Source organism: Trichosurus vulpecula, chromosome 1 (genome assembly GCF_011100635.1).
Source record: "Trichosurus vulpecula isolate mTriVul1 chromosome 1, mTriVul1.pri, whole genome shotgun sequence".
NCBI lineage: Eukaryota > Metazoa > Chordata > Mammalia > Diprotodontia > Phalangeridae > Trichosurus > Trichosurus vulpecula.
Window position 1 is genome coordinate 56129642 of NC_050573.1, and position 17612 is coordinate 56147253.

General features: G+C 48.9%; 1 protein-coding gene across 3 annotated transcripts in view; it reads left to right on the forward strand.

Moving 5' to 3' along the window:
- Window positions 1–7139: 7139 nt before the first annotated feature.
- Window positions 7140–17612, forward strand: part of CRTC1 (CREB regulated transcription coactivator 1) — a 120923-nt gene continuing 110450 nt past the window's right edge. For all 3 annotated transcript variants that reach the window (XM_036740904.1, XM_036740902.1, XM_036740903.1), the window contains exon 1: window positions 7140–7276. In XM_036740904.1, coding sequence (XP_036596799.1) covers window positions 7151–7276 — 126 coding nt within the window. In that variant the 5' untranslated portion in view covers window positions 7140–7150. The remainder of the gene's footprint in view (window positions 7277–17612) is intronic.

The window sequence follows — 17612 nt, forward strand, 5'->3', positions numbered from 1 at the left end:
GGAATGAGCTGGGAGCTGGGGCTGTGGAAGAAAGTTGCCGTGCTGGGCACAAGAGGTCGAGTGAGGGAGGGTTTGGGCAGCCCCCCTGGCTGGGGCTTGTCGGAACCGGGCTTGGAGGCCCCATGGAGAGCTGGGGTGAGCACCAACCATGCGGGGTCCTTGGGGCCATGGAGTTCCTGAGAGCACCAATGAGAAGAGCACCCCTGCTGGTCGCTGGGAAATGGCCTGGGTGCAGCTCAGGTAGTCCCATGCCCAGAAGCCCTGCAGATCCCATTCTGATCAAGTGCCAGGTGCTAAGGGTACAAAGACAAGAATGAGCAGTCCCCTGGAGGATTCTATGGGGATCCGTGAGCCTGCAAGTGTACCACTAGTACCAGCAACAATCCATCCAACATTTATCTTTCGCAGACCTCCATCCTCAACCTGCTCTATGAGGTGGCTATCATCACACCCATTTTACAGATGGGGACACAGGCTCTGGCAGGGTTCTTAGCACCAGTAAGTTCAGGGAGGCTCATGGGTCCAGAACTAGAAAGACACCATCTAATAAAACCCATATAGATGAAGAAACTGAGACCCAGGGAGGTCCAAAAGACCTATACGAGGTGACGGAAATTGTGTCAGAGGGAGGATCTGAGTGGCACGCTGGCCAGCTAGTGGAGTTGGCAGCTAAGGGGCCCAAGTCGGAGTCCCAGTAATTGAGACAAATGTGAATTTGAGTCCTAGGTCTTAGCTTGCGACCTTTGTGAACCTAGGCCAGTCACGAGCCACTTGATTTCCTCATCTGTACAGTGAGGATATTAATACGCTACTCACCTGATTGGGTTGTTAGAGAAGTTCTTTGTCAGCCTTAACATATTAATGTGAACCCTTGTTCAACCCTAGCAGGCAGCTGGTGGCCCAGTGATTAGAACATTCGGCCTGGAGTCGGGAGGATCTGAATTCAAAGTCAGCCTCAGACACTTCCCTAGGCAAGATGCTTAACCTCTGTTTGCGTCAGTTTCCTCAGAGGTAATAGCACCTACCTGGACAGGTTTGTTATCTCAAATAAGACAAGATTTGTAAAGCACTTGGCACAGTCCCTGGCACACAGTAGGAGTTTAATAAATGCCTATTCCCTTTCCTTCCCTACCCGCACCCCATCATATAACTAGCAAGTGGCAAAGCTAAGACTCAAACCTGTGTCTTCTAAAAGAATCCAGTATTCTCTTTTACTTTGTCCCACCAGACTTCCTAGAGAAAGGGCCCCAGGTATTGCTTGGCATCCCCTTTCTCCCCTCAGTCATCACTTTCTCCTAGGCTGGGAATAGATTACTGCACACTTGGTCCCCAAGCCTTGGCTGTAGTTTCCTCTTTTCTGAGGTTCCCAGCATCCTTTAGGAACCCAAACTCAGACGGATGTGAGGAGAAGCTGTAACCTCAGGGTCCGAGAGGGAGCTCGGGCCTCCTGCCTCCTCAGGCCTTGCTCAGTTTGGGGGAGCCCATTGTCTGCCCAGGTGTCCAGGTGGTCTGCAGGCCTGGGTACAGGGCTTCACCCCTTCCTCTCTCCCCCCTCAACCCCCCTCCCACTGTCGAGGAAAAAACTCAGGCATAGTGTCTGATGACAGCTCACTGTGAGTCACTGCAGCAGCACTGAGCAGAAATCGTGCGACAGGCCCGGGAAGTACCTGGCTGGTGCAGGGAAGCCCACTGGAACAGATGGAGCAGTCATTCTGTGGACCCACGGACCGCCCACGCTTGCCCGTCCGCCACTTGCTGCCACCAGGGAGCTGTCATCTTTGGCGCAGATGCTTTGGGTGCCTGGGAATGTCTGTAGAACAAGTTCAAAGTGAAAGAAGGGAAGGTCTTCCTGTCTTTGGGCAGGGAGGTGGGGGTGGGCATTGGGGACCTTCTTCCTTCTGGCTTTAGAGAGAATAACTTTGTGACCTTGGGCAAGTCTCTTCCCTTAATCTATCAAGTAATCTCCAAGGTGCCTTCCAGCTATAAAATCCCATCAATCACGAAATATTAAGAGCTTAAAAGTGACTTACAACAGGGCTGGGAGGGCCCTTAGAACACAAAATGTCAGATCTGGGAGGGCATTTAGAACAGGATGTCAGGGCTGAGAGGGCCCTCAGAACCCAGGATGTCAGGGCTGGAGGGGCCTTAGAACATGGGATGTCAGGGCTGGGAGGGCCCTTAGAACACATCAATCAAGCAATTATAACGAGGGCATACTTAGAGGACAGGGATAGGTCTATGACTTCGTTGAAATAGGGAGCTCTCAGATGAGGAAACTCTACCAATCAGCCCAAGTTGGCACCTCCTAAACATTACCCTGGAGAGTCCCAACCTCATAATGCCGTCCTACTGCTGCCGGTCACTTGGCTCTCACCTTTTGTTCCTCTCTGGCCCTCAGCCTAGGGTAGGGGCAGTGGCCAGGCCGGGCTCCCCTGTGGGTCCAGGGGTTGATTTCCTTCCTAATTTGTACCAGTTTGTGATCCCTGGGGCTGGGAAGAAAGAAAAGGGCTTATCAGGGTGTATACACACCTGTGCATTCACATACAGACATGCATTTTTGTACAACTGCATCCATCTATGTCAATCAAATTTTTATCATATCTGTGAATAGGGATAAGGACTAGGTTGTGTGACTTTATTGGTCGACAGAACTTCCATTGAGGAACCTCCCTGTACTAAAGCACATCAGCCTCTTTTTGGAAGCTTATAGTCCTAGAAAGCTGCCCAGAGCATCAAGAACCTGAGGATCTTGCCCAAGGTGACCCAGTTACTATGTGTCAGATGTAGGACTCGAACCCAGGTCTTCCAGACTCTGAAACCAGCTCTCTAACCATCACACCACCCTGCCTCTCTTTAATGCATACAAAACACATACTAGGTAATTCTGGAGGGGGCGTGATAGAAAAGGGAGACAGGGCCAGAGGTATCAGCCATGGGGAGCATCAGCAAAGGCCCTGTGTGTGGTGGGAAGGAGGTGATGTTTCAGCTGGACTATGGAGGAGGCTGGGGATTCTGAGGCGGTGATGAGGAAGGAAGGCATTCCAGGCATGGGGGACAGCCTGTGCAAAAGCATGGAGAGAGAAGATAGTATGTCAGGGGACAGCAAAGCCAGCCAGTTTGGCTGGATTGTGGAGCGCATGAAAGGGAGTAATGTGTTAGAAGGCTGGAGCCAGAATGTCAGAGCCAGAAGGGACTTTCAGAATGTGGAGTCCAAACCCCTTGTTTTACAGATTAAGACACTGAGGCCAAGAGAGGGGGAAGTAATATCCTTGCCCAAGGTCACATAGCTCTAAGTAAGTGTCAGAGGGAGGAGTAAAAGAGAGATTTTCCCACTCTCAGTCTAGATTTACTCTCACATCTCCCCTCAGGTCTAGGAGTTTCTGGATTTCTTCTCTCACTGGGCTTTACCCCCAGGGGTTTCCCAGGGCGAGACCTTCCTCCTTGTTCTGGGGGACCAGGCCTGGGCTCAGGGCCCTGGCTGGGTAGTCACCCTTCAGAGTGCTCCATTCAAGGGCTGTTTAGAATGAAAGGCTCAACATATTTTGAAGCTGGAAGAGCTTTTCGAGATCTAGTCCAACTCTCCTTTTACAGATGGGTGGAACAGACCCAGAGAAGGGTGGTGACCCTGAACACCCACCCTGGTCTCTCTGAGGGGCACTCTCATTGGTTTTCACTGGGTCCCTGTCACCACTTTTGGCCCCTCTCTCAGGACCTCAGCAGCAGGAGGAGGAGGAGGTGATGGAGCCTTCCCGGGTCTGGCCTTGAAAGGAAGGAAATGGATCTTTTTCCTGGCCTTGTTGCTTGTGAGGCCAAGATGGTTTTAATTAGGTCTCCCTGGGGCCCTGTCTGGAAAGGAGCCTCCATCCAGCAGGGGATTCAAAGTCTAGTTCATGAACCTCTCACGTGTATGGAGTTTGTCTCCAAGGGTTCAGTTCCTGGGTGACCCGATGGGGTGGAGTTCATCCGTCCTGGACAGAAGAGGTTGGTACATCCGTTTCTATGCCTGGTTCCAGGGTCAGAGGAAGATGGAGATGGCTAAGAAGTGAGGATGCTTGAGATAGGTGGGGAGTGGAAGGGGTGGGCGAGGGGACAAGATTTCCACCTGCACCTATGCAGAGTCAGAGCCAAGTCCCCTTTGGACACTCCTGCCTCCCTCCACTTCTTAGTAGCTGTGGGTTCAAGTCAGCAAACATTTTTTTTAGGCTGTGAAAAGAGTCCTGTTCTTGGTGGTAGATGAGATACAAAGATATGAAGATGAATAAATTAGTATTCCTGTTCACAAGGAATTTACAGCCTAGTAATAATCTTCCCCCTTTGCACCTGCTGAATTCCTGCTCATCCTTCAAATTCCTCTGAAAATGCTTCAGTTCATTCACTTAAAAAGCACTTATTAGGCACCTATATGTGATGCAGTCAGCCAGTCAACAAACATTTATTAAGCACCTACTATGTGCCAGATGCTTTACAAACATCATCCGATTTGATTCGTATGACAAGCCTGTCAAAAGCAGGCGCTGTTATCACCCCCATTTCACAGCGGAGGAAACTTCGGCCATCAAACAGTAAGTGGTTTGCCCAGGGTCCTGTCCTGCAAAAATAATTTACAGCTAATGATAGCGAGTATCTAGGTCAAACTTGAACTCAGGTCTTCCTGACTCCAGGCCTAGTGTTCTATCTACCACACTGACTAGCTGCCATCTAGTCCAACCATCTCCTTTTTAGTGACGAGGAAACTGAGGCTCAAAATCTGTTAAGTAATTTGGACAAGGTCACACAGGTAGTGTCAGAGGTGAGGCTTGAACCCAGATTCTCTGACTACCCACTGCCTTCTTCCATTTAATTGGGCGACGGGGAACAATATGGCTACCATTTTTTTTCTTCCTGTTGGTAATGACCTTCCCGGCCGGAGCTCACACAGCGCTTTGATTACAACTCTCTGGTGTACGTAGCGTGTATGGTTTTGTACGGTAGTTATTTGTGAATGTGTCCTTGTCTCCTGATGGACTGCGAGGTCCCAGAGGAAAGGGACCGGTGATATCCCAACTTCGTATCTTCTCCTGGTTCTGGGGCACAGTGCCCTGCACCTCAACAGATGCTTAATAAATATGTGTTGAACTGAAACATCATGATGATTAATAATGATTGGTGACATTTATGCATTGCTTTGGCTTCTCTAGCTGCTTTCCCCTTCCTCCCTCCAATGGGATGTGACGGGTAGGGAACAAACATTTAGTAAGAGCCTACTATGTGCTCGGCACTTTATAGATATTACCTCTGGAAAGAAAAGGTGACGAGCAGCCTGCTTATGTCTGATCTCGAAAGAGAAGAAACATCTCCCTTTCCTGGACTCTTTACTTGTGGGATTTTGCGGATTTTAATTAGGTCTCCTTGGACTTCTGTCTGGAAAGGACAATTGTCTTGATCCTTGGAACAGCCCTGGGAGGGAGGTGTTGAAAGGACTGGTATTTCTGTGTTGCTGATGATGGAACCCAGAGAAGCTCCTAACTTGCCTGTAGACACACAGCTAGTAAGTGTGGGGCCTGGCCCTTGGAGGTGGGGGGCAGGGTTTGAAATCCAAGTGCCGAAAACCCTTTTCACTGATCAAACTCAGGAAGGCAGATGCCATCCCCAGCCATTAAGCCTTCCCCTTTCCACAGGCTTCCATGAGCCATTATGATGACATCTTAATGACTTTGGGACAAGGGGACCCCAAAAAAGAGAGGACCCAAATCCTAGTCCTAATCTTGCAAAGGATTCCCCTGGAGATGCTGGACGTGCATTGCCCTATGACCCCTGAATCCTCCATTCGCTTCAACGAAAAGGCCAAAAGGCAGCCTTGGACTGTTAACTATAACAATGTAAAAACAGCTAGCATCTATATAGCTGTCTGTGATTTGCGAAGCATTTTTCCTGTGTTCATTTGACCCTAACAACAACTCTGTGGGGGAGGTGCTTTCATCTTCATTTTACAGGTGAGGAAACTGAGGCACGGAGTGGTTCATTTCAGCAGGGCTGACGCCAGCGCATGGTCTCCAAGTCAGTCTACAAGAGAAGTCAAGGACAGGAGTTGTGTCTCTCTCACTCAACTACCTACCCTTTGCTGAGGGAAGTTATGTCCTTGAAAGAGTGAGTTAACCCATTTCTCGAGAGGCACACAGAGTTTTTTGTTTTTTTAATAAAAGCACTATTTAAATGCTCTTTCTCAGCTTTGGGTCCACAGACCTATCAGACATTAGAGGTGGAAGAATGCAGAATGTTGGAGCTGGGAGGGCTTCGACGGTGTGGGAGGAAACCTTAGGGTAGGGAACGTTAGAGTTGGAAGGAACCCTAGAACGTCGGAGCTGGGAAGGAATGTAGAGACCATCCGTCTCAATCCCCCGGTTTTACAGGAGTAAACAAACCCAGAGAGAGGCAGTGTTTTAGGAGTGAAGGGGGTCGGGTTGTGGGGGACCTTGAACGTCGATTCTGCCGGTAATGGGGAGCCCCTGGCGGTTTTGGAGGAGAGGAGTGACTCCCGGATCGTCGGGGGTGCGTGAGCAGCAATGAGGGGTTAGAGGCGGGCAGGCGAGCGAGCACACATGTGCACGGGCTGGCTGGAGGGAAGAGAGGAAGGTGTGAATTAGGGAGGTGGCAGCGCGGGCTGAAAAGAACGAACAGATGTGAGGGAGCAGCAGCGCTTTGAAGAGGGTGTGCAAGCGAGCGCGCAGGTGGCCAGAAGCGTCGAATGGCAGGAAGGCGCGTGCCCGCGCGCCCGCGCGCCCCCGCCCCTGCCCGGAGCTTTAGAGCCCGGGAGCACGCAGCTCGCACTCAGCCCAAGCTGCTGCCCCCAGCCGACAGCCCCGGCCGTAGCCGCCGACAAGCCCGTTGCGCCTGCGCCTTAGCGCCTAGCGCCGTCTCTCCCTCCCTCCCCTCACCGGCTTTTCCCAGCCGCGCAGGCGTCTTTCCTTCGGCTCTGCGCGTGGCTCGCTGCGCCTGCGCGGGGTTTCCGCCGGCGGCGCCTGCGCGCTGTGGCCGCCAGCGGCCCGGCCCGGCGCCTGCGCGGTGGCCCTCGCTGGAGGAGGAGGAGGAGGAGGAGGAGGAGGCGGTGGAGGTGGTGGAGGCGGAGGAGGAAGGGGAGGAGGAGGAGGAGGAGACGGGAGGGGAGGAGAAGATGGCGACTTCGAACAATCCGCGGAAATTCAGCGAGAAGATCGCTCTGCACAACCAGAAGCAGGCAGAGGAGACGGCGGCCTTCGAGGAGGTGATGAAGGACCTGAGCCTGACGCGGGCGGCCCGGGTAAGAGAAGCCCCCTCCTCACCCCCGCTCATCCCTCCCATGATCATCCTCGTCCTCCCCCTCCCCGCCCCCAGCGGGGGCGCGCACGGGAGGCGCGCGGGCACGAGGCGGGAGCGCGCGCGGCCCCGACGGCCGCGGGGATGGGGGCGGGGGGAGCCGGGCGGGTGACCCACTCTGGGCTGGGTGAGCAGGTGGCCCCCTCCTCCGTGGGGTCCTGGGGGTGTGTGTAAACATTTGGCCCCTCCCCCATGGGGGTGTCTTGGGGGAGAGCAGGTGACCCCTCCACCACGGAGGGTCTTGAGGGCCCCTCCTCTTTGGGATCTTTTGGGGGAAGCTAGTGGTCCCTCCCCCGTGGGGGGGGGTCTTGAAGGTTAGTGGGTGGCCCCTCCCCTATGGGAGTCTCGAGGAGCGGCCCCGCCCCCACAGGGGGTTGGGGGGGCCAGCAGGTGGCCCCTCCCCCTGGGAATCTTGGAGGGGAAGCAGGTGGTCCCTCCTAAAAGAATTTTTTTTTTTAGTGGGGGAAGCAGGTGGCCCCTCCCCTAAGGGGTCCTGATTGGGAGAAGCCCCCCCTCCCAGTCAGCATCCCGAGGTGACAGGTGTCCCCACTCCGGAGTTCTAAAGCTGAGCCAGGGCTGGGCAGAGTCAAGTTGAGCAGGTACCCCTAGGGCACAACTGGCCGAAAACCGCTAGTGAGGGACGTTTAAAAAATGTAACTTTTACTCGATGTACCTGTTTGTGTTACCAGAAAATTCCACTTTTTAGAGTCCATAGGTATGTATTTTGTGCGAAGCTCCCTGCGAAGGCTCCAAGCCTCTGTGGACTCCCCAGTGCTTTGTCCCCCAGTGCAGGTCGAGAGGAGCGGGTAGCTCTGCCCTCCTGAGCCCTCGGGGAGCAGGTGCTTTCCCCTCCCGGCCGCCCTGGGCCCTAGGAGGGGGAAGTTCCAGCGAATTACTGTTGCCTTGATCCCATTGGGTACTGCTTGGGGTGGGGAAGAGGATGCAGGTGCCTTCTTTGGGTCTCATTCCAAAGTATACCCCATTTCCGGGGCCAGGAGGGGCAGCTGTGGTCAGCGCAGTGTGATGCTTTCGAGTATGAGGACTTTAACATCAAAAAATTTCCCAGTCCCCCTCCCCTCCGCAATCATGGTAGTTGTGTAATTTGCATCCAGTGACATAAGAAAATAATGATAAAAATCCACTATAAATTCAGTATCACTTTTAAATGACTGTATTTTAATCACAATAGTGTCTAACATACTTGGAAAAAAGTAATACATATGTATGAAACATTTTTTCAGTCTATAAAAAAGTATGTTTGCTTATTTATGGATTTGATGGCCCCTTGCCTTCCTTGGTAATAATTCTGTGACCACCCTATACCCCCAAATCTGTTGCTCACAGCTTGGGAACTACTGGACTAATTTGAGTCAGGAAATCTGGTTTCTTTTTCCCCCCACTTTTCTTAATTGTATATTTAGCCTTTTGGCAAACCTATGCCTCAGTTCTTTCGTCTATCATATTACAGTATCTTCTCTGCTTATCGCCGGGTGTGATTTTGTAGATAAAATTGGGTGTGAGACCTTTGAAAGATTAAAAGTGACACGATAGTATAAGAAATCATAAATTACTCTGTGTCTTTTACAGAGCGTTGGGGATTCCATGTCTTCTGTGGCTCTGAGTGGGAAGCTGGAAGGAAGGCTAGGAAGCTCAGGTGCATCCGGAAGGGTCTACGCCTGGTGCCCTTCCTGGCCATGGTAGCTCACTCTTAGTTTTGGCCCCTCAGTATCTCCAGAGTGAGGCAGGAGCATGCTGGTGCCGCTTGGTAGTGGGAAGAATCTTGGACTCAGAGTCTGGAGACTTGGGTTTGAGCGCCAGTTCAGAAGCTTATTTGTTAGTCAGTCACCAGGCATTTATTAAGCACTGAATGTGGGTCAGGCACTGTGCTAAGCACTTTGGATACCAGGAATGGCCAAAAAAAAAAAAAAAAAAGGCCCTGCTCTCAAGGAGCTTACTTTCTAATGGGGGAGACAACATTTAAAGAAATCACCTCTGCACCCTAGGGCAAGTCCCTTCCATTTTTGGAACCTTGGTTTCCTCATTTGTAAAATGAAGATGATAACATTTGTCCTACCTGCCTTGTTGGGTTGTTCCTAAAAATGAGAGAATAATACAAGGCACTAAAGTTTAAAGCCTTATGTAAATGCTTGTTGTTATTGTGGTGTCTCGCCCTCTCTTTTTCTTCGGATGTTTGAGCTGTGGGTAAAGAGGAGCTATTTTTATTATAGGAAAGGTATTCAAATACCACTTTGTGCGTCTGTCTTCATAAGTTACTCCTGGACTCCAGATGAGGCTTTTGTGCCTCCTTATTGTCCAGAGGATAGAATGCAAAGGCCTCAGCCTAGCCTAGAAGGGCCTCCCTCCTGGGTCAGCCTCCCATTGATCTTACGAGCCTTGTTTCACATTCTTCCTCCTCTACCCTGAATGTCCATTCTGTCCACTCAGTCGATTTCAGGGCCAGCAAACCTTGGCATTATTGTGATAGGCCCCTAATTGGCCTCCAGTCCATCCTCGACTTGGCTGCCCAAATACTTCTGGGCTCTCCTCCTTCAATCTTGCCCATCTCCCACGTGCTGCCCAAGTGATCTTCCCAAAGTATAGGTCTGACATGGTCCTTCCCCTTCTCTATGAACTCCAGGGGCACCCGATCCTTTGAGGATAAAATATAAACTCTGTTGGCTGATCAAAACTCTTCACCACCTGGTCGTACTTGACCTTTCTAGCCCTCTTTCCACCTTCTTTCCCCTCGCATTCTGTTTTTGGGTCACTGTGGGTGGCCTTCTTATGGCACATCCTACCTGGTGCCCCACCTCTTCTCGACCCTGGTTCTCAGCATGCTCTTTCTCCTGCCCTCAGCCTCTCAGAGGCCTTGGCTTGCTTCCAAGCTCATCTCCTGAGCCACTTTCTCCAGGAAGCCTTTCTTGTTGTTCCCCCCAAAATTATCTAGTATTTATCTTGTCTGTACTCAAACATGCATATAGCTCCCCATTAGAAAGTAAGTTCCTTGAACGCAGAGATTAATCCATTTTTGTATTTGTATCTCCAGTACTTGGCACACAGCAAACACTTAGTAAATACATGTTGATTGATGGCCATCTTCTACTTCCATACATTTGTGCAGTCTTCCCACATTTCAGTCAGTCAGTCAGTAAACATTTATTAAGCACCTACCATATGCCAGGTGGGGAGCTGGCATACTGTATGAGAGGAGGCTCAGTGGATAGAGCATGGGCTTGCAATCATGAAAACTCTTCTTCCTGAGTTCAAATCCAGCCTCAGACACTTCCTATCTGGGTGACCCTGGGCAAGTCACTTAACCCTGTTTGCCTCAGTTTCCTCATCCGTCGAATGAGCTAGAGAATGAAATGGCAAACCACTCCAGTGTCTTTGCCAAGAAAATCTCAAATGGTGTCATGAAGAGTCGGACATGACTGAAGAGATTCAACCAAAAATAATAATAACTTGCCAGCTACTGTGCTAAGTACTGGGGATACAAAGAAAGGTAGAGAATGGTCCCTGCCCTTAAGGAGCCCCCAGTTTACTAGGGGAGATAACTCGCAAACAACTGCGTAGAAACAGGATGTGGACCAGACAGATTGGAGATGAGCAGCATGATCTGCAGAGGGAAGGCGGTAACATTAAGGGGAATTGGGAAAGGCTTCTTGTTGAAGGGGAGAGTTTGGCTGGAGCTTGAAGGAAGCAGAAATGAGGAGGGAGAGTTTCAGGCATGAGGGACTGCAGGAGAAAATGCCTGGAGCTGAGACACGGAGTGTCTTGTGGGAGGGAACAGCAGGAAGCCAGGGGCACCACATGGCAGGGCACTTTCCTTCTCATCTCACCTGTGGAAGGCTTTCTCTTCTAGACACAGCTTATGTTCCTCCCCCTCCTTCCTGAAACCTTCCTTAATCCTCTTCCTCTTGAAAGTGGTCTTTTGCTCTTCAGATTTGATTTTCCTAGACCTGAGATTTCCTTGGTGCTGGCATTTCCAGGTGGTGAACTCTCTCTTGCAATTTGTAAGCATAGAATGTTGAGAGGTTAAGTGACTTTCTCAGAGTCCCAACCAGTATGTCAGAGGTAGGTTAGAGGCCTGCTCTCTATTTCCTGTGCCAGCCTGCCTTTCTTCCTTGGGTTTTCTTAGAGCACTTTGCATTTTTAATGGAGTCCTGTTACTTATTTGTGTGTATGGCCTAATCCTGTTCCCCCGATAGATTGTGAGCTCCTTGTGAGCTCCTTGCGGGCTACAAGAGGACAGAATAGTCCTTTTTCATCTTTGTAGCCCCAGGACCTAGTACAAGTAGGTGCTTAATTAACGTTTGCTGGATTTTAAATCTTTTGCAACCATTTCCACATTTTCATATGCTCTGTGCTACTCTGCCCTTTGCAGAAAGGGGAGACAGGTTCCTTTGGAGAGCCGGTGTGGCTAGATTGCATTATCAGGACTAGTGTCAGAATGGAGGGGTGGCTCTCAGTTCAGATTCCTGCATAGCACCTTCTTGGGTCCTGATGAGAGAGGACTATGGGCAGGATCTGCTGATTGGGGCTAGGAGGGAGATTTTGAACATCCAATCCTCTGACCTTGAAGGTGTGTTATGAACAATGTCTGTCTGCCTAGAACAGGTGTAGACCAAGTGAAGTCATGAGGTTGGCATTGCTGATATTGTTACTCTTCTGTTCTACTAATTGTTATCTGTGGTAATTAGTGCACTTTCGGCTCTTTCTAGCCTTAGGAAACACCATAATTAGACATTGCAGCGTAATGAGTAAGTCCACACCACTATCTCTGTCACTTCTCAGTAGGGGCATCAGGCCAGTTTTTTTATATACTGTATTTTTACGTGTGTGTGTGTGTGTGTGTGTGTGTGTGTGTGTGTGTGTCGGGGGGATGGTCAGAATCTACTGGGGTTGTCTTGTCCATCTGCTGGTGTAGAACTAGGGGCTGGGAGAGATTTTGTTTCTTAGCGACTAGCTCATCTCCGAAAGCAGTTGTCAGCTTTTGTCTCATTGCTGTATTAATAATGTCTTGCACACAGTAGGGACTTCATTGGACTAAATTAACTTGAAAAGAAAAGGCAGGCTAGTTGATAGCTATGCGTAGTGGCAAACCCTACGGATGAATTCGATGAAGGATGTTCCTTTATATCTTTGTACTGGTTGCCTAGACTCCTCGAAGGCTGGTGAAAAAAAATGGATCTTTGAACATAAAGACAGTGCTCCAGGGGAAGGACGCCCTGCACTGGAGACTTGGGAGACCTGGGTTCGAGTTTCAGTTCTGTCACTGACCAGTTGTGTGGCCTCTGAAAAGTCCCTTGATCTTTCCGGCCTCAGTTTCCTAACCTGTAAAATGAGGGGGTTGGGGCCAAATTATCTTTGGAGTACCTGCCAATTTATAATTTATGAGTCTGTAGAATTTAGACCATAGAAGCTGGGAGGGAGGAAAGAAGCCCAGAGAGGTAAGACTCCCCATCTGACCTCCATAGCACGTTCACACGAGGATTGTAGGGTCTTAAGCCTGGAGTTGGGAGGGACCTCCGAGGCCATCTAGCCCAAACCCCTCCTGCAGTGCTAAAGTGACTTGTTTGAGGTCACACTTAGGAGTAATGGTCTGAGGCCAGAGATGTGTCCCAGCTCTTGACCTGCCTCTTTCATGAGATCATACCCTTTCATCACAGGCTGACATAAAACTGTCACTGAGTGTTCCAGAACTGGGTTATCTTCGCTGTTGTGTCACTGCCTGCCTGGGTGACCTCTGGCAAGTCGTTTTGCATTTTGCTGCCTTGGTTTCCTCTTTTGAAAAAATACTAGATCAGCTCTAGCCCATTTCTGACATTCCCTAACATTCTGTGTTATAACAATAATGACTGCCGTTTATCTAGTGCCTCACATTTGTTTGAGCCCGATAAGAACCCTTGGGAGGTAGGTACTGAAGCTGAGGTTATGCCCATTTTACAGATGAGGAACTGAGGCTCAGAAAGGGGAACAAATTGGGCCTTTGGAACCAAGCTACACAGGGTCAAAGATTTAATAATAGCTAGCATTATAAGGGCAGCTAGGTGGTGCAGTGCCTAGAGCACTGGGCCTGGAGTCAGGAAGACCTGAGTTCATATCTGGCCTCAGAGACCCTGTGTGACCCTGGGCAAGTCACTTAGCCCTGTTCGCCTCAGTCTTCTTATCTGTAAAATGAACTGGAGAAGGTAATGGCAAACCACTCCAGTATCTTTGTCAGGAAAACCTCAGATGGGGTCATAGAGTTGGACATGACTGAAATGACTGAACGACAGCAAAAAAGCATTTATGTAGCATTTTAGAACTTGCAATGTGCTTTACATGGATTACCTTATTTGATCCTGGAGTTTGAACTTGGGTCATTCTGACACCATGTCTGCCACTTAATCCTCTGTGTTTGTACTCCTCCTCTATGATCTCAGAGCATTTTCACTGCTGACATCATGTTCTCAGCCCTTTCCGTTCTTAATTGTGTTCTAAGGTCTCTCAGCTCTGAAGTTCTGTGTTCTATGGTCAAGGTCTCTTCCCAACTCCTGACATTCTCACTTGCTAATTTTATTAGTGGTTTCAGTTACTATCTCTATGCAGATAAACCAGAACTATATGTCCAGCCCTAATCTTTCTCTTGAACTAACTCCTGAGGTGATTAATTCTCTCACTAACTGCTTTTTTTGGCATCCAGAATTGGATGTCCCTTAGGCATCTCAAACTCAACATGTTCAAAGCAGAACTTATTACCTTTCCTCCCAAACTCTCCCTTTTTCCCATTTTCCCAATTACTGTCCAGGGCACCTCCATCCTTCTCCTCAAGCTTCATTTGCAATCACTCCAAATATCCAGTGTGTTGTCAGACTTTGTTATTATTCCCTCCATCACATCTCTTGTATTCGTCCCCTTCTTTCTGCTCACATAGCCCCCACTCTAGTGCAGACCCTTATCACCTCACACTTGGACTACCTCAGTAGCCTGCTGGCAAGTCTCTCTGCCTCAAGTCTCTCCCCACTCCAGTCCGTCCTCCACTCAGGTGCCAGATCCCAGGTTTGGCCGTGTCATTCCCCTACTCAGTAAACTCCATTGGCTCCTTCTTACCTCCAGGATCAAGTATAAGCCTCTCTGCTTGGCATCTACAGCCTCTCACAATCTGGCCCCTTTCCAGTCTTATACTTTACTCCCTCTCATCTACCTACGCTGACTTACTTGCTGTTCCTTGCGTGTGACACTCCATTTCCCACCTCCATGTTTTTGTACTGGTTTTCCCTCCTGGCTGGAATATTCTTCCTTTTCACCCCCACCACCTGCTTCCCTGGCTTCCTTCAACACTCAGCTCAAATCCTCCCTTTTAAAGAAGGCCTTTCCCATTCCCTTCTCTCTTTGGCTCTCTCCCTGTGCCTTTTCTCTGAAATTATCCTCCCATTACACTGTATGTATCTTGCATTTCCATAGTTATTTGAATGTTTTCTTCCCCATGAGCTCCTTAAAGGCAAGGAAAGTGTTTTTGCTTTTCTTTGTATCCTCAGTGTTTGGCTCAGTGCCTGGCACATAGTAGGTGCTTAATAAATGCTTGTTGATTGACTGACTGTTCTGTGTTCTTAGGACCCTTTCACCTCTGACATCCTGTGTTCTCTATTTTAAGGTTCTTTCTCATTTTGATACTTAGATTTTGTATTCAAAAATTCCTCATAACTCTGACATTCTGTGATCCTGTGACAGGTTTGTTAGTAGCACTTTAGTTTGAAGTCCTTCAAGTTTCTTTGGCCTCCTGGTAAACCAGGAGTCCTGAGTTGCTGTTAGAATGATTGGGTAATCCAGGATTGTGCTTTTTTTAAAAAAAATCGTAGACTATTTAATAACTGGCAGCTTATGGAACACTTTTTCTAATGCATCCTGGATCTTTGAGTTTGTTCTTCTAGACACTTCTTTCCCTTATGAAAATTACGGTTCCTTTTTGACTTAGTAAGAGGCTGTGGTTGAAAACTTCATTCTCCTGGAGTCCCCCACCTGGCTTGATCCTTTCTGTACTTAGCTAGGTGATAGCGGGGCGAGGGTCGTGGTTGCCACAAACGCAGCGCACTAGAAGCCCGCCTCCCGAATCCGTTTCTCCTCCTCATTGTCCTTTTTTCCCGCTGATGGCACTCCCTGTTTTCCTAGCTGCCCAGGTTTACAATGTAGGCATCAGCATCACTCCTCTCTCTCGCCCTTCAAGGCCAATCAGTCGTTTGCACCTTCTCGAATCTCCAGCGTCTGCCCTTTTCTCTGCACATACCCCACAAACAACTTGGTAGTGCAGATCCTTGTTGCCTTTCACATGTGTTCTTGCCCTGGCCTCTCACTTGGCTCTCCAATCCATCCCTCACACAGATGCCAAACTAGTATTCCTAAAGTAAAGGCCTGACCATGTCCTTCCCCTTCGCCTCTAGGATCAAAGAGAAACTCCTCCATTTGGCACTTCAGGGCTGTTTTTCCATTTGCCTTTCTTTCACTTCCCTTCCATCTGTTTTCTACTCTAGCCTGACCGACCTGCTTGCCCTTTCCTGAACACGACCTTCTATCTCCTTTGAACAGGTTGTTCCCTATGCACAGAACAGCTTTCTTCCTTACTGAAGCCCCTTGGAGCCCTCAGACCCTTTCCAGACCCAGCTCAGTGCCTCCACCTTTAAGGGGCCTTTCCTGATTCTTCCGGTTTTTCATGTCACCCCCCACCCCCCATATATCACTTTGTGTATTTTTTTTATATAGCCTTAATTGGCTTGTCTGTGAACGTAGTGTATACCCCAAAAGAATGAATGTAAACTCTCTCAGGGCATGGACTGTGCCACTTTTCTGTTTGTGTCACTGGCTCCAAGCACAGTTCCTGGCATCTAGCAGGTGCTTAATCAATGCTTAGGGACTGATGGGCACTCTCTAACTACAGTCTTTCCAGCTTGGTTGTAGATCATAGATTTGGTTCTGGAAGGGGCCTTAAAGGCCTCCAGTCCAACCCTTTCATTTTACAGATGAGGAAGCCAAGGCCCAGGGAAGTTTAGTCACTTGCCCAAGTTGGCAGAAGTGAAATTTGTATCTGGGTTTTTTACTCCAGAGCCAGTGTTCTTTCTGCTGTGTAGTGTTTTCTTGGGAACCCAGGGTCATTTCCACGCTTCTGTGTGGCATCAGAAGACTTCAGTGAAGCTGATTGGTAGCTTTCGTAATACTCATCAAAATGAATCCCCACTTTGATGAAGCTTTCTCTGAGCAATGGACTTGCAACTTGCACATCCAGCTAATGAGGCTCTTCTTGTTACTCCTGCATCCCCTGAGACACATATGTTCTGTGGGTTCTCTCTGACCAGGTGGGTGAACTGACCCTTGGACACTGGATTCCAGCATATGAGCAGGTGAGAGGCAAAGCAGAAAGCTGGAGCTCCCGGACAATTAGAAATAAGTTTGGGTGACTTTCAGTCTAAAAGCAAGATTCAGCTATGAACCAGAACTTTCTGTTTTTGGATTGGATAATATGTTCCTCAGTTTTGTGAGCCAGATCAAAAGCTTTCCTTTCACAGAATTGGGCTAAACATCTTCCAGTGTTAACTGTTAGGCCTACTGTATTCTTAGAGTCTCCACATGAGAGGTGAGATGGTATGTCTCTGCTCTTACTAATGGACTTTGTATTCAAACTTTGAAACCAAAAACTGTGCAGGGGTGATTTGCTCAACTTTGTCTTCTCTGGGTTTGATTCAGATAAGTGTGAACCCTTACGCTGCGTGCTGGAAATAAATTCCAAGATCGAAATAGGGCAGTCTCCCCCTCCAAGGAGCTTACAGTCTAGCAGGGGAAGAGGCTTGCTTTAATGGAATTGTTCTTCAGTACATCAGGAATCTGTGATTTTTCTCAATGTACATTCACTGATGCAGATTGTAACCTCTTTTTTATTTTATTTTTATTTTTATTTTTTTGCTTTTTTGGCAGGGCAATTGGGGTTAAGTGACTTGCCTAAGGTCACATAGCTAGTATGTGTGTCAAGTGTCTGAGGCCGGATTTGAAGTCAGGTCCTCCTGATTCCAGGGCTGGTGCTCTACTCACTGCGCCACCTAGCTGCCCCATCTTTTTGATTTTTAGATAGCTGCTCTTTGAGAGTTAAGGTATTGCTGAAAAATTTTATCTTCCTGCAACCATACTGGTGATATTATCTCTGAATTTAGTTGTTATTCGAATGAAAGACAGAATCCATCACCAGGGCCATACTTTGATTATCATTATTATTATAGATAAAACGTATACACAAATAATGTTTTCCTTTTTAC